The sequence below is a fragment of the Corticium candelabrum genome, chromosome 22, assembly GCF_963422355.1.
Source record: "Corticium candelabrum chromosome 22, ooCorCand1.1, whole genome shotgun sequence".
NCBI classification, from domain to species: Eukaryota; Metazoa; Porifera; class Homoscleromorpha; order Homosclerophorida; family Plakinidae; genus Corticium; species Corticium candelabrum.
Window position 1 is genome coordinate 2,401,435 of NC_085106.1, and position 21,849 is coordinate 2,423,283.

Below are 21,849 nucleotides of genomic sequence, written 5' to 3' on the forward strand. Positions count from 1 at the left end.
CTAGTTCATGTATACTGTATGTCTGTTGTTCGTGTCCATCTGTCACTATGTTCACTTGTCCATCGTCAGCTTGACAAGTGAACATAGTGACAGATGGACACGAACAACAGACATACAGTATACATGAACTAGAAGAACAAGATCTATCAAAAGTATGTAACTATACTATTGTTTTTTTATGTTATGGTGTTACGTTCTGGTTATAGTTTATTTTACAGGTTGCATACACTGGAGATGATTTTATGATTTGGAATGCATTAACTTAATTAGAATGTCAGGAGTGACTGACATTCAGCCAATGTGGCTCAAGACATCCAGTAACGTGCTGATTACATCACCTTATCTACTGGTGGCAATGGTGCAGTAAGGGAAGTTTGCAAGTATGTTATGGACATGTGCTGAACTCAACAGAATCTGTGGCTAATCATTAGAGAATCAAGATGAGAAAGAAATAAGTTGCAATAGGACAGTGTAAGGTTTGTAGTTTAAAAAGGTATTTTTAGCAAGTATGTTGGTTTAAATTTAATTTTTGTTCAATGTAATCAAGGGTCAGATAGTATTTTACACTTCTAAATTACAACTGTTCTTTCAGCTCCGCACGGTGTTATCCGACTTCTCTGAAACAGAAGTCTGAAGTTGGGGGAAAAATCGTCAGGGCGTTAGCATCAGTAGATTATTATATTAGTTTGCTTTCTTTTTAGAGCTTTTGAGGCGTTAGCTAGATGCTCTCTGGCATAGAATTTAGTGTATTCTAGAAAGTAATGAGCAACTTATACTTTTATTTAATTAATCGCTGTAGATAGATATGTGGACTTGCTTTTTAATTAAGTCGTCTGACAGTGACTTTGTAGATGCATGTGTATATATATTTTGCCTTTAGTTTTTCAAAAGTAGCGTACAATATAGCTATAAATTAATAAATACAGCACACTAGCTAATACATGTTCACTCTTCTGCGCTGTTTTCTCCTGATTGTTGCTTCCCCTTGCCCCCCTAAAGAAGGATCATGATTTCCCACCTAGAAACGTGTGTGTGTGTGTGTGTGTGTGTGTGTGTGTGTGTGTGTGTGTGTGTGTGTGTGTGTGTGTGTGTGTGTGTGTGTGTGTGTGTGTGTGTGTGTGTTACACAACTTATCTTTAGCGCGCAATCCTATTGTCCATGCCAGCTAGTTATACAATCAACGCAGTAACACTGACACTGGATGTTTCTAATAGGTACAATTATGGTCTGTCATGATCCTAATTATCCAAGCCAGGTAGTTTCAATCAACGCGATGATACCGCATGCTCTAACTTACAATCATGCCAGCAGACAACATCAGACAAGCAGATTCACAATGTTTCATGACTTATTTGCATCTTTCTCTAAGTCTATAACTCAAACAACACGGCAAGCTAAAATTCTGAAAAAAACACACAATTAGAAGCATGCTGCCCAAGACTCTTTCAATAAATTAATTAATAACCCCTCAGATTGACTGAAGCAACAGGACAGGCCTGAATGTGTTGAAAGTGATCAAATATCAACTTACAAGGGCATGATCTAAGCACCCGGGCTGCTTGTCAGTCAAATGACAACACTCAGTCAAAGCAGCTAACTACCACACACCGTATTCCTAGTCTATTCAGGTCACCTAGTGTACCTTACATTTTGCCATTCTAATTAGCCCTATAGTACGCGTATAGGGATAACCATCTATGGTATATCCAAATACATGCAGTCACACACAAATTGACAATACAAGAATGGTACGCAAATATAGTAACAACTTCATGTCCAAATCCACGGCTTACCGGTAAACAGGTGATAGATGGTGCACATGGAGCAACCACAATACAAAAAGATCTTCGTATGCAAAATCTGCAGCGCTAGAAAGAAAATGAAGCTAAAATGCCAAGATGCTAAAAGCTGGATTGCACATCTAAACAACTACAGACTACAAACAACAAGCGGGCAGCAGAATTAAGCCAGAATAAAGCATCTCTAACAAGAAAAACTCACATCCTAGCCCCTATTCACCGTCCATTCGCTGACGTGGATACTCTCCAGTGTCAGCTCAAGACTTATCAGAAAAACCCACAGTTGAGCAAAAACTGGTTAATTAATTAAGTATTTTAGTCGTACACCTACGCTTAGCAAAGCATCATCATCATCATGGTTTGCTCCTAACCTGTACTTTCTTCATGTCTTGAAAGATTGGCTCATGAATCACACAGAGGCAGCACAAACCTCTCGAGCAGGGACTTGTGCAGGAACTGACAGTGCGCAAAGCAGTTGACTGAACCTTAGCGGTGACTACTCGAATAGTTTGTGATTGGCTCATTTGACGTCTGACACCACCTCAATCAATCAAATTTCGATTCATAGAGAATATAAGAAAACCTTACGCTACTAACCACAATTGTATAACTCTCACAAATTTACCTGGTTTCTAGATACATGTACATTGTTTCTTTAAAATCAAGATAGCCTTCTCTAAACGCTTGAATGTCTTACTCTGCTGTGCTATGTACCATTCGCCCTCATCTATGAGCAATAATGGACTGCTCTAAATTTGTTTGCTTTGGGCTATGGTTGTTCCAAAAAAAACTTTAAAAAACACAGAAATTTGCAGGTAAAGCAACAGCATTATACACTTACTGGCCTTACTCTAACCCACATGTTTTTATTGTTTGTCTTGTGCCACACAATTAACTGAACATGTATATTTAGCTACCACCTATATAATTTACAGTATTCAGTATTGGCTTTCAGACGGCTACAAGCTTGCAGGTCACAACAGTGTACAGTACTATAGTCAGTAGTACATGTATGAGTATCATCATAAAATGACAAAAAGTAGCTTAATTAATTACTTTCATCCTTCCCCAGACTTGGTTGGTGTTCCAGTGTGACTTACTATTAGATAAACATTATTCTATTTCTGTTAATTAAAATTGAATGGTAAGAATAAAATGATCAACACAAACAAGCCATTTGTCATTGTACGTTCATGTGGACACACACACACACACACACACACACACACACACACACACACACACACACACACACACACACACACACACACACACATTGCAAACAAACACACACCTTCACAAATGATTAATCATATAGCTCTGGACTTCCTTCACCAACATCTCTCTCCTCATCACTTCCCTATGGAGAAAGCGCAAGCTGTATTGTATGTTTACTCCAAATCGATATTAAAATGCATGTTCTCACTGGTTCATCTTCATTTACGTAGTTGTCCTTGTCTTCCTCATCATCATCATCACGTTGTGACAAAGCCTCTGATGTTGTTACAGAGACTTGAGATTGAGAAGCAATCTCCTCTCCCTATACAAACCATGCATATTATGCCATAGATATGCGTACATACATTCTACAGTAAACATGCTGCAAACACAAATCTTTGCAGCAAAGACAGCTAGAAAGAACAAAAAGCAGACTGACAAAGCAACCTAATAATGTCTTAAAAATTCCAGTTGATTAAAAGAGAAGTAATGAAAAACAACTGACTGTCTTCACTGTCTGTAAGGGTCACTGACTTGTTACACTTACTTGACAATGACTAATGATGAAACATATCAACACACAGACAAAGCCCTGACTCGACTTCATAACAAACCATTGACCACACATTCAATTTCATGTACCTGCAAGTTCCTGTTCTTAAGATTTCCCAACCAAAAAGCCTCCTGACAGTTATGAATAGCAAGCATAGCCTTAAACAAACAAATTTAAAACACGACTAAATTCCGTTCAAGAGCGATACACTGCACCTTCACACGAAAAACAAACGCCTCTAATGTCTTCTTGAGACCAGGAACGTGGTTCACCAGTTGCATGTTTTTAGCCACCTACATACACAATACAACAATGACTCTGCAAGTGCTAAGTTTACAACACGTCACATGTCTACCTTTGAATGGCCACAGAAGTGCTGCAGAGAACGTGTGCTCAGCTGCAAATTCTTGAGCAATGCTAGTACATCATCCTGTAAATATATATAGGCTTTTAAACTCTATCTGTGTCAAAGAAATTTGTGTAGTCAACTTTATTGGTCTTGAACACACGTTCAAGTACTGGCATTCCAAAGCGAAGGAACGTGTCTAAGAAAGATCGTCCAATCTTCAGGGCACTAGAAACGAGCCCTCGAGCATCAAATGACTAAGCAGATAAAAAGATAAAAGTAGATTTTAGATTGGTAGAGACATGCTGATAAACACACACACACACACACACACACACACACACACACACACACACACACACACACACACACACACACACACACACACACACACACACACACACACACACACACACACACACACCTTGACAATTTTGACAAGGATGTGAAAAACTCGTACAATAATGTCGAGTTCCAACAAGCGATCTGATTGCACCTAAAGTTAATAATACAAACATTCATCAACTCCCGTCTGCATACAGCGATGAAGCACTGCAACAACCTCGACTGCTGCTGTCCTCTTGCATGCCGCATCAACCTTCAAAGCATTCACCAACTCCTCTGCAGCAGATCGATAAAAGCTAACACTTGTTGCCCTGCAAACACAAAAAATTAAAGTATTTCTGATTTCTAATGTGCAGTGACAATGATCGACAGCCTACCTTGTCAAAGTGGGGTAAAGTTTAGATGCCACGGCATCTTCCTCCATCAATTGAGGAAAGCCTTCGCCCACTATGGCTTCAATAACAGCCACCGGGTCTTCAGAAAATGCAATATGATACCTGCAATAATACAGTTGTGTTTACAGATATACAGACAATGAGTGAAACACAAAATGTCTACATCCAACTATTGCACTTGTGCTGTATTATGTAAATCAAAAATTACAAACACAAATACAAACAGACAGACCAATACGAAACATTGACAGACACCAAACAAAATAGTAGACAAATACAAAACAGATCACTAGTCTGATAGTAGTCATTATTACGTATTTCGTGTTGGTGTGAGTTGTATTGCTGCACTAGTCTCGCGTAGCCAGACCCTTAACACCACGTCATACCACCATAAAAGTATGACGTGGCGGGATAGGGTTTGGCTACGTGAGACTACCACTGCACATGTGACCTACCATGTTTGTCACATTTTGTTTGACCGTTTGAAGTTCACAATTGACTATTAAACTACCAAGTTTGTTACATTGGAAATTAACAATTAGATTGACTGGCTGTATCATATTCACAACATTTGTTTCTGTTGACCACTTACACTGGAAGTCGGCAATAGCTGTGCTGTTTCAAATTTCTGTTCTTGTTATTAGTTATTGTATTGTACTGGCAGGAAGAGGGTATGGTTGTTCTGTATCCTTAATGCTATGAGACCATAGTATTTAGCAGGTGTTCACTTAGTCTCAACCCAACACTCTCTTTGCACAGCATAACTACTCATTTGCAAATCTTTATTATTGAATAAAGATGTAATGGTATATGTAAATATAAAATAGCATGACAATACTAGAATAGCTTTTAATAGCCACTCCTTCTCTCACAAGTATGAAGTCATGGGTGAGACCATCTGCTACTGCATTGCAGTCTACATGACACATAGCCTATTCCCATTCATAACGTACAAAAACTGATTCGCAAACTGCGATGCAATAATCATGCCCTGCACAAGGTCACGTGATTTTGGGTATAACTGCTTACTTGACCAGTGGCAAAATCCATTCACTCAATCTGCTGCTTTTCTCTTTCAGTATATCAGGCCAGTCTCGTTTCAACACAGAAGTGGCCATTGTGCCTAAACATACGATCATGTTAGTTAATATATAGTAATGAGACTCAATTAAATGAGGAACAGTTGCTTCACCTATGAGTGGTTTCAGTTCAGATGTTTGTGACTGGTCGGCCAGAATAGAAAGAAGACAGACAAGAGAGACTGCAGTTGATAAATTAGGAGCGCTAGTGCTAAACTGTTCCAAGTAAGCAAAGGCAAGCCTGTAGCACAACAAATGAATACAACAGGCAAATATTAGCCAAGTGACACACACAGACACAGACACAGACACAGACACACACAGACACACACACACACACACACACACACACACACACACACACACACACACACACGTGAAATCAATACTCTGATGAGGAACCGCAACCAGTGATGACAGTATGATAACACACAATCAAACCATACTAAATGTCTCTACTAGGAGAGCACAGACACGACACATGTACTTGCTCATCTCTTGAATAGATCCTGATTTAATCCTAGTGCTACTACAACTAGGACCACGGTCACTAAACGATTTCAAAATTTGTTTCAGAACGAGACGATTTTCATTTGAGCTCAAACTGGGCCTGCGTACAAACCACATACAGTAAACATGTCAGTGGAAAAATGAAAAATATGCAACGCATACCAAGATAGCAAAGACCGAAAAATTTCTATGATTAATTGAAAACAGTTACACATTGCAGTCCACTTCTCTTGGTCACCCACCGGATAGTCAACTATGCCATCATTTTCCTCTACTAGGTCCTAGTACAGACACATTTGTTACAGTGAAGACATACCACCCAAAAAGCATACTATGTAACCATGCCACACTGGTCTAATATAATTACTGCTCTGAAACCAAAGCAGACGTTACTATAGGCAACAGTTGATGGCAACATTAAGAATGAAAAAACAATGTGTGCAAGCGTGTGTGTCACTGTGTGTGTCAGTGTATGTGCATAAGTGTGTGTGTGTGTGTGTGTGTGTGTGTGTGTGTGTGTGTGTGTGTGTGTGTGTGTGTGTGTGTGTGTGAAAACAGTATATGCGTAACATAAATTCAAGACTCCTTATACAGTTGTAGTATGTAGATGCACCTGAAAATAAGTGGCCACTGATTCCAAATGATCACACAATGCAGGCATCAGCTCCATAACTTTCACAACCACCTGTTGAGGTCTCCAAGCAGAAAGATGAGAAAAGCCAACATTTGTTTCTTTCCTTCCCTACACATAAACACAACAATTCTACATCTGCAGAAAGACAAAACCTCTCGTTTTCTAACTCATGCGCAACACATGAGGTACACAACCAAGTAAACAAACGAAAGACTTTGTCGCATTATAAACAAAATTACTTTCATTCCAGGCCAAATCCCCTTTTTCGCAAGACAATGGCTTAATTTGAGTTTCAAGTCTTCCAGCAGAAACTGTAACTCTAAGTGCCCCAACTGAAGCACGGTCACTTCCTACATCAAGACAAAGCTAGAACTCAGTCAAAGAAATGAATACTACACAGAATGATAAGACACTGATGATTAGACAGATATACTTGTACTGCACCTTTGTGTGACTCTCAGAGTCAACAAGTTTTCTTGCTATCGCCATGTATGTAAGAACTTTGAAAACATTTAAGTCCAGTTCTCTAGGAACAATTGACAGTGCAACTGACACAGTGTGCCAGTTGTGACAAGATCTAACCGAAAATGTTGTCGCCAACCAGCAAGTGAAATGGAAATTTCTTTTCCTGTTTGTTCCTACAACAAGCAATTGTTGATTGTTGACTTAGTTATTGACACACTATTGTTTACTGGTTTGTCAACCTGTAAACATCAGAGTCTTAAAGACATCAGTTAAGAATACAAAACAAAGCAGAAAACTTAATCACTTTTAACAATACTTGATAAAAAAACAGACAGGCAACGACACAGACTTGTCAACAAGCAACAGATGATAGGCAAACACATAGCTAATCCAATAAATTTCATATTGAACACGAACACACACACACACACACACACACACACACACACACACACACACACACACACACCAAAGTTTCACTGCCATCCATACTGCCAGTTTTATCACCAGTAGCCTTCTTTTTCGACCGACTGGACAAACACAAATTTACAACCACATGAAAAATCATTAAATGCAGTCATTTGTGTCCTTACCCCCTCTTCCCAATCACCTTTCCTAGTTTGTCCACAGAAACCTTACCTCCCCCATCTACCGCTTCAAACAATGACTCTGCATCAAAGTGAGCCATAGGAGGAGTGTAGGTAGGTGTAGCAGCCAGACATCGAGTCAATCGAGACTGCAACTCAGTGACAGACTTGAGACGAACAAGAACTTTGCCACGAATCTCCATGCTTTCTTGAGTACAAAATGCATTTATCACCTAAGAGACAGTTTGTAAGTGAGAAACTGCAAAATAATTCTTGATGATAACAAGCTGCAAACAGTAAAAATAAAACTCAAAATAGCAGAAATTACGTATTTCAAATGTTACTTGCTGTAACTCTCATGCCATTTGATACAAACTAACAAATTCTTGTAAAAACACACATGTTTGTATGTGTACTTCAACCTCAAGAAACCAATTGATAATGAGGATCAGAGCATTGCACACCAGTTGACGATGCTCAGCAGGAAGTGTTTCAAATTGATCCATAACCTCATCTTTGCAAAGAAATACTGGGCATCCTAAACAACACACACATCAGTAACTTGCAAGACGACGACAGCTGTTCTTCAGTCTCCACCCAGCAATGCATCGATTCCCTCAAGACTTCCATTCGTTTGACAAGCTTCACACATTTGCACGAGACGAAACTGGGGACACAGACACGTGACACTAGAATTTGTCAACTCTGATGATTCACGTCTAAAGGAAAAGTGTACTAAGACAATCCATATCAACAAACGTCTCCAGCTTACTGTGATTTCTCATTGTTCATTTCTGAATAGAGTAGAGGAATGAGGTTAATAACAACTTCACCACCATCGTCAAGTCCATGAGCCCGCTGGAGAGGAAACGGTTCACTAAAAATAAAATTTTTAGAAGGGTCAATCACCATGTTCTGCAGGCACTCAAACCAATTTACCATCACTTCAATTACCCTTTGGCCAATTTTGTACCACGACTATTGAAAAATGTTAAACAAGTCTACATACACTCCCTTATGGACCAATCATCATTTAAAATCAGTTGTTTACAAGAGAGGCAAAAGCAACTTGCAAGTTGAAGGGGCAGGGCATGAAGAACATCGGAGTACATGAACTACGAGGGTACTGTTTGTTTACAAAGATAACGGTTGTGCTCACAGTTGGGAGGCAACAGCCCCTCTGCCCCTCCAGCTCTGCCACCACTGGTTTAGACTGAACAGCCTTCTAGTGCATATTAGACAATAACAATAAAAGATGAGCCATTGACTCAGTTATCCTCCCCAGCTTAGATCCTCAATCTGTTACTGTACTTTGATACCCACCATTCATTACCAGCACCTAGAATCGGCAAACAACTGACATACATACATACACATACACATACACACATAAAACAAACAAACAAACAAACAATTCATTACTAATTTACATATCTACATGTATGATCTAATAAATTACAAATTCAGTCCAGTTCAAGTGCATTCAAAGCTTACTCTGGAATGTTTGTCTTGGTGTCAACAAGAAAAGTATCTTGAAAGTCCTCGACAACACTCTCACTAATCCAACTCTAAGAAAAAGCAAAACAAACATTTGAAGATGTGAAAAAGGTAGCTTTGTCCCCAGACTCTCTCGTGCTAGTCTTGTCCGGTGCCAGTCATACGGGTACCGGACAAGACTAGTGCGAGAGAGTCTCCGAGTCTTGGGACAAGGCAAAAAAGGCATCAACTATAACATCAAATAAACAAAAAACAGAAAGTCAACATAGCACTAAACCCTCTAAACATGTGACCACACCCAAAAACTATTCAGTAATATTTCACATTTATTTGCACTCTTCTTTGAAAATGAGTCCAATGTACTGTCAGCAGCATTCGAAAAAGTGGTCGTCAAGTTGTCATTTAACAACTAACTGAGTTCAAGTGACGACAAATTGAGTTCAGGTGATGACCAATTATTCCAGTGACGTTGCCATCCTGCCGACTAAAGTCACTTAATTGTGAACCCAATACATTTGTTTTTATGCTGTAGAGTATAATAGTAAAATTACTCGAGTCAGTGACCGAGATTGACACCTCTAAAGTGTTAGGATTTCGTTACTTGCTAAAACAATCAGTATAATTATTTAATATTTATGAAGTATACGTAAAATCCTAAACTCCTTGATGACTAAAAAATTTTGTGCGGTGGCCATAATGACAACTATGTCTGCCATAAACTTTCAAACAGTGTCCGTAAATCATTGACAATTGCCACTCTACAACAGACCAATTTCTGTCTAAGCAATGTTGATGACAGCAACTTGATGAAAAACTATGATTAATTTGTACCATAACCAATGCTCTTAGCCTCACCAGACGTATGAGTGACTAATACAATTTAATTAAATTAAATAATTAAGCAACAAACTGCAGGAGATATCTTTGTCATATTAACTAATGTAACATCGGCCAAAAACAGCATTGTTCAACACCCCAAATGTTGTGTGTTCTGGAGATACATGTATATCCATGATTACCTGTACTTTGGGATCAAGGCCTCCACTGCTATGCAGAACACTGGCCAGCTCATCATAGAACAAAGCCGTTATTTCAGAATGTTGAACACTGTTCCTCTTGACAAGCTCAAGAAGAGAAATAACCTGTTAGCAAAAGAAAGATTGCCAACCATACAATACAGCTATACTCAACAGCAATAATACAACAGTACAATCAAAGTCAAAAGTGCATTGCACCTGATCTCAGTCTGTCTGAATTGATGAACACAGTAATGGTCTGAGGTGGATTATTTACTTTTGAAGATTTGCTTGTTGTATCTTTAAAGTTTAAAATCAATACAACAATCAGTCTGTCTGTCTGTCTGTCTGCTTGCCTGTCCGTCAATACATATATTTTCAAACATTGAACTACTGTACATCAACTGCAAATCACTAAAGTAAAGTCTAACTACACAGCAATTACAAGCTCCTAAAGTATTCAAACTACAGCTGAATGCAAAAGAAAGAATACTAGTTAGAAAGTAGAGTTCAAGAGTCCAACAGTGAAAAACAGGTACTAGAAAAATGATTATCACAATCTCCACAGAAGATGCACTAAACCACGTGAACGTAGACAAGGTAAGGCTACGATAATCCAATGGATAATCCATTGGATTATCTGTCTGCCTGTCTGTCCTCCTGTGAATTGGCCCGCTATCCTGTAAGCTCCTTTGTCTAACCACACTTGAATTGTACAATCTACTTGTTTAATTATCGATTCAATAGTGAAGTATTTAGATGAGTATTGCATACTTGCTTATAAGTATCATCAGGTAACGTGCTGCTACCAAGAGAGCCTGCTTGACTTTCTGCAGCCACCAGATGAGCTGGAAACGTTCTGCATTAGACCAAAAACTAAAATAAATACAGCCACCAAACACAAAAACACCAAACTCGCATAAGCACACATATATCTGCAAGCACATGCCCACGTGTGCTACTGCATTACAGTAAACAACAATATTCAAACACTGCAACATTACCTCTTGCGTGCCAAGCCCTTGACTGCCATTACAGCTCCAATAACGCCAATCCTCTTGTACCTTAACAATTTCTCAGTAATAACAATACTTAATCAGTGGCAATCATACACTGACTTCTTGCTAGTGTTGGACAACTGTTTACGAATTATAATGTGCATATCATCCTATGCACAACAAATTGTTTAAACCAAAAATCAGACATGATATACAACATCTATGGTACAATCTGCACACAAAGTATTAAAACAGACTAATGCTGATTACAACAAACAATAACTATGACAAACTAGAAACTACAGCACAGGCTTATACGTCTGAGTTGTCAGTACCTGGATCATACCACTGTTCCCAGGACTCTCAATAGCCAGCCAACTCAGCATACTGAACAGCTTACGAATCTGTGCTAAAGTCAGGGTATCCAAATAGTCTGACACACCCTAATACACAGTAATTGTTATCTATTTCAGCACTGTTGTGATGTGCTAAGCTTCTACCTTTAAAAAGACAGCATAAGGAGTCATAGCCGAAGAGCAAGTCTCAACCAAGTTGGTTAAAACATCTAGTGCTGCATCAATCTCAGTCGAGAATCCACTACCAATATGAGTAACAAGAGAGCCAACAACTTCCTGTAAGTGCAATGAGTTGTGTGATATAAAGAAATAATGATGGTGTGCCTGTTGCTATGGTAGTCTGTAGCAATGTCACTTACTTGTCGGTAATAACCATCAAATGAAGTAAATGCATGACGATAAAGAGTAGATGCAAAAGATGACACAGATGAATCTGTGGATCTCAGAAGAACATCAGACAGCACCAGAAGAGATGGAAAATATTCAAGAATTATCTACATAAAAAAATTAATTGTACACTCTACTGCAAACATTACACGTGTGACTACATGAAAATAAATTGTTGTCCATACGTAAATCATGCAATCTATGTCACTAACTGTCTGTTTGGCTTGGATTATATTACATATTATTGTTAGATTTCATCAACACCAAATATTTCAAGTGGCAACCTACAAAAGTGTATACAATCTGGTCTCTTGCTGCACCACATCCCAAATGATTTAAAGACACAATCGCAACAGTTCAGCCCCCTCTAAGTTTTCTGACTATCGTATTTAATTGAATACATATTTGAAAAATACATGCAACATTATGTTTATTAATCTATAGAAAGATTAGTTGTTGTAAACAAAAAGTTTTGTAAATCTAAAATCCAATAAAAATTAAACAATTTGTCTGTCCATCTAACAGCCTATTGAGGCATCCATTTCAAACCTCTTAATCTACATGCATGCATGTACAGTGTATGTGTGGACAAGCATGTCGCACATGTTCACTTACCCGGCTATGGGAACTGAATGCTGAAGCCACAAGTTCTTCACTAAATGCTCCTAACTTTACTTTAGTTCGGAGCAGTGATTCAATCATCTTCTTGCGTCCAGTGTTACAATGTAGTACCAAAAGAATGAGAATGTCAATTGCCTAATACCATATTATCACAAAATGCCACATCTCACAAAACAATGCATATACCTTGTAATCCTCTGGCGACTCTACATTTTCAATAGCCTGAACAGAAAAATTTCTTATCACACACGCACGTGCACACACACACACACACACACACACACATGCACAAGAACACACACACGCATGCACAAGGACACACACACACACACACACACACACACACACACACACACACCACCACCACCACCACCAACAACAACAACAACAACAACAGCTGACTTTGATCCAAGCATCAGCAATGTATTTCTGAAAACGTATTCCAGCCCGAATCATCTCAACAGCCTGAAGCTCACTCATATGTTCATTTGATGGTGTGCTACTTATAAACAAAAGCAATACTCAACAAGTTCAACGTCATCCACCGGACACCACAGTACTTAGAAATCCCACCAACTCTTTGCACCACATTGGCGGCAGGTGTAGATGTTGCCATAGGCAACACAGTTGATGCAAAGTCCAACTTTTCTCTTAATTCAGCAATAATCTATAACATAGCATAATATGATGCACCCATTTCTGCAGCTCTACAAAGTGCTGTCAACTGCTCAACAATGACACTATAGTGTACATGCTCATTATGAGTCATATACAGCAAAATAAAGTGTACAGGACAACTGTTGCAGTTACGTAGTTACTTGTCAGTAAACGTTTACTTCGTTCAGGAACCCAAACAATTATTTTAATTTGTCAAACACCAAAATATCATGTAAATAAACAGTTGCGTAATCACAAGCCAGGCTCACAAAACCCTGTCTGTTCAAACAGCATGCAGATGCAACGATCTCAACACTTAAATTACAAAGCATACCTCTACTGCATTACTGGGAGTAAGAGACTGTTGTATGAAATGAATTGCTACGGGAAGATCTTCTAGTCGTGATGAAGGCAGGATTTTAAGCAAAGACTCTTGTATCTAGAACACAAGATAAACATAGAGATAAGATCAATAACATAAAGACAAAGATAGCATAACCGCAGTGTGTATTATGCAGTGTGTGCGTGTGTGTTGTGTTGGCGTGTATCATTGCATTATTATAGTTGGTGCAAACTTCTTGTCCTCACAGTGTGAATAAAAGTCATGCAAGAAATCACAAAAAACTCACGCAACCTACGAGGCTATTGGTCATGTTTAGCCACAAAATTTAATCTTCGTATTGCATCCCCATATCAAAACAAATTCACACTGAAACTTATTCGTGTGTGTGTGTGTGTGTGTGTGTGTGTGTGTGTGTGTGTGTGTGTGTGTGTGTGTGTGTGTGTGTGTGTGTGTGTGTGTGTGTGTGTGTGTGTGAATAAGTTTTAGTTCAACACTTTTGCATTACAAGTGCAATGATATAACCTTAATAAAACCCCAATCTCTCACTACTAAGCAACTAAAATGTTGCATATTGATGTAGCAAGTATTGGTCTGTACATAAACATTCATAAATGTAACTTGTGCAGGCATACCTCACTGAGTAACTTCGAATCTACATTCAAATTAGTCAGAGCATCAATAACAGGAGCAGTCAACTCAACGTTCTCAGACATCAAGTCTCTGCACATGCAACAAATCTAACCGCAAACGACATAAATCCAACCATCTGCAACAGCTTACTTCAGTGCTGAAGCTACATCGCTGTGATCTGAATCAACGACTATCTCAGGGAGAGCTGAAACCACATCCCGTTGAGAAATGAGCGACAAAACAGGAAGGACCTCCATAACTTTTCTTGCTAAGTCCTATGAGTTCAAATACAACAGAGAAACATCACACAATATTATAAGTGTTGCAGTTGCCTAGCAATGACAGTGTAAACAAGTCATGTTGTCTGATTGTTCAATGAGAACTGACAACACAAATGTGTACAAAAGAAAGAAATCAGCAGCTACAGTATATCACCATGTGAACCGACGCCAAAGACAAACACAGGCCCAAGATAATGTGACAAACAGACTGAAGGATACAACACACATGATAGTACAGGGATTGCTGTTTAGCTACCAAACAAGTCATGTTGTCTGACTGTTCAATGAGAAACTGACAAATGTGTAAAAAGGAAAGAAATCGGCAGCAAGTATATCATGTGTGAAACGACACCAAAGACAAACACAAATAAAAACCAACAAACAAACAGAGAGAAAGATACAACAAACAAAAATAAAACAAACAAACAGACAGAAGGATACAACAAACAAAAATATAAAACAAGCAAACAAACAGAGAGAAGAACACAACAAACAAAAACAAAACCAACAAACAACAGTAAGAATCACACAAACAATAGGCACAAGTCTCCCCTGTTACCCGACATCTTCAGAATCACTGCCAACTAGATTCAGCATAAACCACAAAACCATTAATTAATTAATTAATTGATAATACCTCACCCCAACAAGCTACAGTTATCTTTAATTAAATAATGTCTTCTGACTGCCCAAACTGTTACTTTGAATAAATTAAATGAATCCATATATTAAGTATCATTATGATAAACATTTTGACCATCAAGTGTTTTCAAATTAGAGCGAGTAAGCACTAGCGACTAAACTAGTTTACAAGTTGTCTATATCTAAACATGTTTAGAACTTAGCGTGTCTGCTTTAGCACTAAACAGGTTTAGTTGGCTGCTTAAACAACTTTTGCTAACCGAGTTCAGAGGTAGTTTTAGTTCAAGTTGTTTAGGTTTAACTATCGCGTGATGATAACACGCATTCTGCTAACGATAGCTGCTGCAAGTGCATCTCTCTTTTTGGTCTTATTTGCAATCTTATGTGACATTCTGGAAAAAAAGCGCCTCAAGCAGTTGGAAAAATAAAAGAGAGAGTTGATATAACCATAAAGATCCGAATGTAGCAGCAGGTACCATGCGTGAGAAAGCCAAATGTAGACGCCCTCAACTAAACAAGTTTAATTCTAAACTAGTTTAGAGCAGATCTAGTGCAGACACAGTCTTAGATGTAGATGTGAAAAATAACGTTATTCACAATTTACAACTTACCTTGCTCTTAACAATATGATCAAGCCATTTCAACTGGGCCATGATTAGATTTGCCATGTTTACTCCTCCAGGACCTTTACTGTAGAGTAGACATAGATGTAAGTAACCACATCATACGATGCTGTACATTCCAGACGATGTACAGCAAACTCACTCATCGTCTGAGAATTCTGGCAACTTTTCGAGAAGAACAGTGATCACCTTGGGCTGCAGCAAGTCAACTCCCAATAGAAGTTGAGCAAGGCTATCCTGATGACCAACTCTAGCACTAAGCAAATACTAATTAAATACTCAAAATGATTTCTCCGCTAAAAATTAATGAACACACAGACACGACACATACACACACACACACACACACACACACACACACACACACACACACTGACACACACGCACTGACACACACGCACTGACACACACTGCTGACATCAGAACAAGCAAGTACAACAAACAAAGAACCACACAATGCACAAAATAAAATAGTAATAAACAATGTTATATCTGCACCTCACACTGCCAGCTTCAGGAACAACCGTAGGCAGCAAACAACACTTGAATCTTGAAAAATTCAGAAAACAATTTAGTAAAACTATGCAGACTGCCAGTAAAGTAATAGCATAACTGTCTATCAGATCCACAAGCACCCAACACACATCTATGGGATATCACTGACATTGAGTGTATGTGTGTTGCTTCTAACTAGCTGTCAAGTTAACTGAACACTTTATCATGTTTTTAACAAATAAGTGTCATGAGCAGAAAACATGCAATGGAAGTTCAGTGTGGAAGAGAGGGAATTATTGTGGCTCGGACAGACTGAGCCTACGTACGACATTCTTGTGTGGTGTTACATGAACTAAGGGCCTCCCCTACTGCAGCCATTTTGCAAGTGATTTTTGATAACCAAACTACCAAGGGAGAAATGGCATTAAAGGCAGCTGAGGTTTTCTCTGGATAAAGCGTACGCACAAAAGTTCATGAAATTAACAGTTACACATTTTTCACACTGAAAGTTGATCTGTTGAAGCCGTAGTTGTTATTTTTTAAACGTGTTCCAGAGTAACTGATAAAAATTGAATAAGCCTATTCTATTAGCGAATGAAAATTGGTTCATAAAACCAGATGAAATAAACTGTCGAAAAATAAAATGTAAACCAAATATGTTGTGTTCTTCAGAAAACACTATGATAGTTTCTGATATTGTCTACAGCACGTACCTATCTGGATCACTGAAATGATCTTGCAGCTGCTCGACAAAATCATCTGTTACCTAACAAATCGGTAAATCCCAGAACCGACAGTATGAAAGACATTTATTGTGTACAACTTGTGGGTAGTTGGAGTGTTGTTTCAGTGCTGTGTGAAGTTGCCTCTGAAAGAGTGCTTGATCTATCCCTAAGAAAGATGAGGATAGTTGCCAAACACTAGCCGATACTGTGATAGCAAGTCAGTACAGCAGTCGGTTATCTTTGTAATGCCAGTCTCAGTCTGCAAGTCTGTCTTAGTCTCACGTAGCCAGTCCCTCCCCTTTTCTACCAAATATAGAAAAGGGGGAGGGGCTGGCTAAGTGAGATTACGTCTGTCTGTCTGTCTGTTTGTCTGTCCATCCGTCCGTCTGTCTATCAGTCTATGTCTTTGTGTTGTCTGTCCATCTGTCTATCCATCAGCAGTACTGTAGCGTAACTAGAAAGTCTCGGTTAATTAATTAAGTGGGCATAGCAGTTAAAAATTTCAATTGGGTGTATCTACAAAAAATTTTGACTTTTCCGCAACTTAGGCAGCAGGCTTCAAGATTAACAAAGAGAACATTAAGCAATTTGATAGTACAAGTAATTGTAGAATTTGTCAGTTGTGTTTATAGTCTTAGTTTTTTGTTGCCGGTCACGTGATTGACGTTAGCAACATTCTCTTCACATTGATATTAAGAAGATGTATGGGTAAAAATTTTAGGGCTAGTTAGGTCAGTCTGTCTGTCCGTCTGTCTGTCTGTCTGTCAAATTCAATTATAAATACATTCAATAGAAATTATTTTGTGCTATTTATCTATAATTTTATACCCAGCTCGTTTCTCTTCTCTCCTCTTTGAGACAATCTACAAGAGAATTTCGCCAACAGCGACGTCATCATTGAAGTCTCAGCAGGAAGAAATTCATCGCATGGAATCATAGCCGCGTCCTTTCGTCGTTTGGAGTCTAGAACCAAATTTACAAGCCTCATCCCAGCTTACGCAGCATCCCTGATGTCATACAAACATACTGCTATTTTGTCTTTCACTTCTCTTGCGGCTCCGCGGATTTGCCATTATATTCAGTCAAAATCTGACGACAAGTTGCAAGCTCTACCCTCAATACAGTCTTGGCGTTACCCTCAGTGAGCGCAAGAAGAGACATGTACTGCACAAGCCGTACACAAGTCTGCAGATTTCGCGCCTGTGCAATGTAACGCGCGCACCCGCTATGTACTGTTCTAACGCGCGCACCCTGATTGTCTACTGTACAAATTATCCAGGCCTGGTCATGTGCTCTGAGCACAAAGCAACATTATCAATGTAGTGGACAGTGGTAAAGACTGTTACTTAGTAAACACGCTTCCTTGCCATATATACTACTAAATATAGCTATTAGATTGCAATTGCAATTTTTATATTTAGTAGCCTATAGATAGATAATTTTTATTGGATATCATGTAAATTTTCTAGTACTAAAAATAGATAGATAGATAGATAGATAGATAGATATTTTATCGGATATCTTGTAAATTTTTAGTACAAAGACATCAGATAGATATACAGTAAACTACATGAAACGTCAGCTAAAACTCTACTTAAGAAATTAAAGTTGGCGAGCCTGGATAGATAATTATCTTCAAACAAAATGTATCTAGAGATCTCTTACAGTGGAGCTGTTGAGACAGCCTTGCATGAAGACCATGATATCTAAATAACACTAACTATATGGATATGCAGGATGGATATGTAAATATATGTACATGTACAAAGCTCAATGGCCACCACAACTCTACGTTAATTACTTAAGAAATATGTATACAACTACCAGTATGTCTACATACATGACCACAGAGTTCTTTCAATAGTTTTAATTGTTTCACGCATTCAATCTACTGATCAGATGCAGAGTCAGACACCATGCTGTTCATTTCATCCATCCTACCTCTGCTCCTCGCTATACTTCTGTTCCTCCTACCGCTGATTCTTGTCATGCTATCCAGCACTCGATTCCGATCTCCATCACTTGTTAACACATAATTCTCAGTATTTCCTATGTATCTCACTGCATCGTTAGTTGTCTTGAAAAGTAAGTGCTTGTGCCCAAACTTAGCCTGGAATCCACTTCTCAAAAGAACATTCTTTACTGATGCATTACAATTTGCAAGTACAAAGAACACTCCACACTTTTCATATGCTAAAATGGTTGTTACCAAAGCAGCAACACCAGCAGAGTCAACACTAGTTAATGTGCTTGCTTCCAAGATGATTCCCTTAACTAGAACATCTTTTGTAATCATCACTTCGACTTCAGATGATTCAGAGCTGCTAGGTGGACAAACGAGTTCAGAAAGTTTAGAAAAAATGTACGAGTGATTAAAGTATACAAGAGGTCCGTGGATTCGAAACACCTTAATCAATGACATATCAACAGAAGCTGCACTGGTAGATAACTCGACGTCAAATCGTTCAGAACTGATATATTGTTTGTTTCTTCTCACTGGAATGTATGTCACTCCTTGTGATACATCAACTCGTTCCAAAATCTCACACACTGGCATTGACATAGTAAAGAACATAACAATAATGGTCGCTCCCAAACCTACAAGCAGCCCGTAAGTGATGTTGAGAATGACAACACCAAGAAATGTTGAGAACCATACAAAGCAATCAGCCTTCTTCACCTTCCACAACCGTTTCACATCGGCAAACTGAGTAAAAAGGCCTTTTAGAGCAATAACAATAATTGCACCCAAAACCGCTTTAGGTAATGTCTTGAATAACTGTGCCAAAGCAACAACCACCACAAGAACAACCAAACTGCCAATAAATGTTGACAACAGAGTCTTTCCTTTTGTATTTGCCACAACAGATGATCTAGACAATGATCCACTGGATGGAAAGCAGCTAAAGAATGACGACACAAAGTTGACGACTCCTAGTGCCAGCAGTTCTTGATTAGGTCGCACCGAATACGAAAATTTATTAGCAAACGTCAATGCAATGGAGACTGACACAGCATAACTGATCAATGAAATCACAAATGTTGATTCGGCAAAATTCTTAACAAGAGTCGCAGACAAAGGTGGTACTTTTGGTGTTGGCAACCCACTTGGAATGTCATTCAGTACCGGCACGTTAAATTGGTTCTTAAAATCAAATGCCCATGAAAGCGCAGTGCCAAAAGCAACAACAAGTAATTCGCCTGGAACTGGAAACTTTAGCTGTAGTTGCAAGCTCAAGACCTTGCATGAAATCAGAACAATACCGCTGGCTAGAGCAATAATAAAACAAGCAACGTTAATATCAGTAAAATGCTCAAACAAGTAGATCCAAATCTTTGGAACTTTAAAAATTCCACTTGGCATCATATCACTGTTAAATCCAAAAACTGAGCTCACTTGGCTTGTAACAATTTGAATAGCAGCTCCAGTTGTGAACCCACTTATTAGTGCATCTGACAAGTACGAAGCAAGAAACCCAAGACGACACACAGCCATTACAATCTGAAGAATGCCAACAAGAAAACTAAGAGTCGTTGCATAAAGAATTACGTCACCGCTTCCTTTTTCAGTTGCATTCATCCCAGATGTTCCATTGATTTGATGCACCTTACCCAGTGTTGCAGTATAATCTCTAATAGCTTGACTAGTGAGGATCGAAACAAGCGAGAATGCTCCGACCGACATTTGCCTTGATGTTCCCATTAACAAATAAACAATGGAAGGAAAAAGACACGTGTAGAGCCCGTATACCGGCGGAATATCAGCCAGAAAGGCATATGCCATACCCTGAGGGATCAACATGACACCCAGGGTCAAACCGGCTGCTAAATCAAGTATGGCATTGCTCCGTATCTGATACCGCGGTAGCCAATAAACAATCGGAAATATTCCCTTGATGAACGCGAAAAGAGCAGTGAAACTGCATACAGCTCGACTGCAGCGGATTCGTTTCAATATGCTTCTTCCTGAGCTGTCGACGAACTGCAGATTCTCGAGACCGGGTGGTTGCACTCGTGGAAGATCTCGGTCATTGAGTGGAGCTTGAGCCACACACTCGCATGACAACAGAGCAAACTCGTTTACAATTCGATTTTCGGGTAGATTTGCCTCTTCTTCTGGCCCCTCCTCCTCCTCCTCCTCCTCCACTGAGTAACTAGAAGACGAGTCGCCGCTGAAAAGGCGTCTAGTCTCCTCAGTATCGTTATTTCTCTTGTTAGCCATAGTGAAAACGCGAAATCGAATGATAAAAAGTGAGATGAAGAAATGAATGCGCGTGGAGGTTGATGCGCAGAATAGATGAAGATGAAAGGAAAATTTGATGTAATAAGTCGATACCTAGATAGAAAGCAGACGTTCAAAGTACAGCAGTGGAACCTCCAGCAGTACTGTGACGTTATTTGCATCTACAGCAATGATTTTCGTACACACGTAGGCGTGGTGCTATCCGGAACCCGAGGGTGATGTATGCTGTACAGTGGTTGCGGTCTGTAGGTACAGTACCGCAATGTGTGTGTGTGTGTGTGTGTGTGTGTGTGTGTGTGTGTGTGTGTGTGTGTGTGTGTGTGTGTGTGTGTGTGTGTGTGTGTGTGTGTGTGTGTGTGTGTGTGTGTGTGTGTGTGTGTCCACTTGCATACATGTGACCACAA

General features: G+C 39.1%; 2 protein-coding genes and 1 long non-coding RNA gene across 4 annotated transcripts; 1 reads left to right on the forward strand and 2 right to left on the reverse strand.

Annotated features, from left to right (window-relative positions):
- Positions 1 to 162: 162 nt before the first annotated feature.
- LOC134197353 (uncharacterized) lies at positions 163 to 938 on the forward strand. Its single transcript, XR_009972631.1, has 2 exons — positions 163 to 476; positions 548 to 938. It is a non-coding gene; the product is annotated as an uncharacterized LOC134197353 (long non-coding RNA).
- Positions 854 to 18,344, reverse strand: LOC134197352 (Fanconi anemia group D2 protein-like). 2 transcript variants are annotated; one of them, XM_062666654.1, is made up of 46 exons: positions 18,230 to 18,344; positions 18,031 to 18,165; positions 17,301 to 17,368; positions 17,191 to 17,243; positions 16,481 to 16,531; positions 16,125 to 16,238; positions 15,971 to 16,049; positions 14,587 to 14,711; positions 14,439 to 14,526; positions 13,798 to 13,902; positions 13,367 to 13,473; positions 13,209 to 13,305; positions 12,993 to 13,028; positions 12,801 to 12,941; positions 12,158 to 12,292; positions 11,943 to 12,074; positions 11,778 to 11,885; positions 11,563 to 11,612; positions 11,449 to 11,508; positions 11,219 to 11,303; positions 10,448 to 10,570; positions 9,426 to 9,499; positions 8,704 to 8,808; positions 8,529 to 8,650; positions 8,396 to 8,469; positions 7,938 to 8,164; positions 7,814 to 7,874; positions 7,462 to 7,517; positions 7,324 to 7,405; positions 7,119 to 7,229; positions 6,859 to 6,987; positions 6,408 to 6,526; positions 6,223 to 6,345; positions 5,849 to 5,976; positions 5,686 to 5,779; positions 4,639 to 4,758; positions 4,479 to 4,572; positions 4,341 to 4,412; positions 4,060 to 4,173; positions 3,926 to 4,000; positions 3,786 to 3,863; positions 3,660 to 3,728; positions 3,226 to 3,339; positions 3,094 to 3,159; positions 1,794 to 1,868; positions 854 to 993 (listed from the first exon to the last, which is right to left on the reverse strand). In XM_062666654.1, the coding sequence occupies exons 1-44, from the start codon at positions 18,273 to 18,275 to the stop codon at positions 3,106 to 3,108; spliced, it is 4,233 nt and encodes a 1,410-aa protein (XP_062522638.1). In that variant the 5' UTR covers positions 18,276 to 18,344; the 3' UTR covers positions 854 to 993; positions 1,794 to 1,868; positions 3,094 to 3,105. The 2 variants fall into 2 exon arrangements, with proteins under 2 accessions (XP_062522638.1, XP_062522637.1); XM_062666653.1 differs by having other exon boundaries at positions 8,354 to 8,469.
- Positions 18,345 to 18,881: 537 nt separating this feature from the next.
- On the reverse strand, positions 18,882 to 21,607 carry LOC134197046 (sulfate transporter-like). Its single transcript, XM_062666287.1, has one exon. It carries the CDS (start codon positions 21,422 to 21,424, stop codon positions 19,091 to 19,093), a length of 2,334 nt encoding a protein of 777 aa, XP_062522271.1. The 5' UTR covers positions 21,425 to 21,607; the 3' UTR covers positions 18,882 to 19,090.
- Between the last annotated feature and the right edge of the window lie 242 nt (positions 21,608 to 21,849).

What these genes read in the sequence shown, in the direction of transcription:
- LOC134197352 (XM_062666653.1), bottom strand. Translation starts at nt 18,275, where the DNA reads ATGGCAAATCCGCGGAGCCGCAAGAGAAGTGAAAGACAAAATAGCA. An exon ending in CGTTTGTTTTTCGTGTGAAG is followed by an intron (nt 3,729 to 3,785) that starts GTGCAGTGTATC and finishes TGTTTGTTTAAG; the next exon opens with GCTATGCTTGCTATTCATAA. An exon ending in TTAAGAACAGGAACTTGCAG is followed by an intron (nt 3,340 to 3,659) that starts GTACATGAAATT and finishes TGGTTTGTATAG; the next exon opens with GGAGAGGAGATTGCTTCTCA.
- LOC134197046 (XM_062666287.1), bottom strand. Translation starts at nt 21,424, where the DNA reads ATGGCTAACAAGAGAAATAACGATACTGAGGAGACTAGACGCCTTTTC.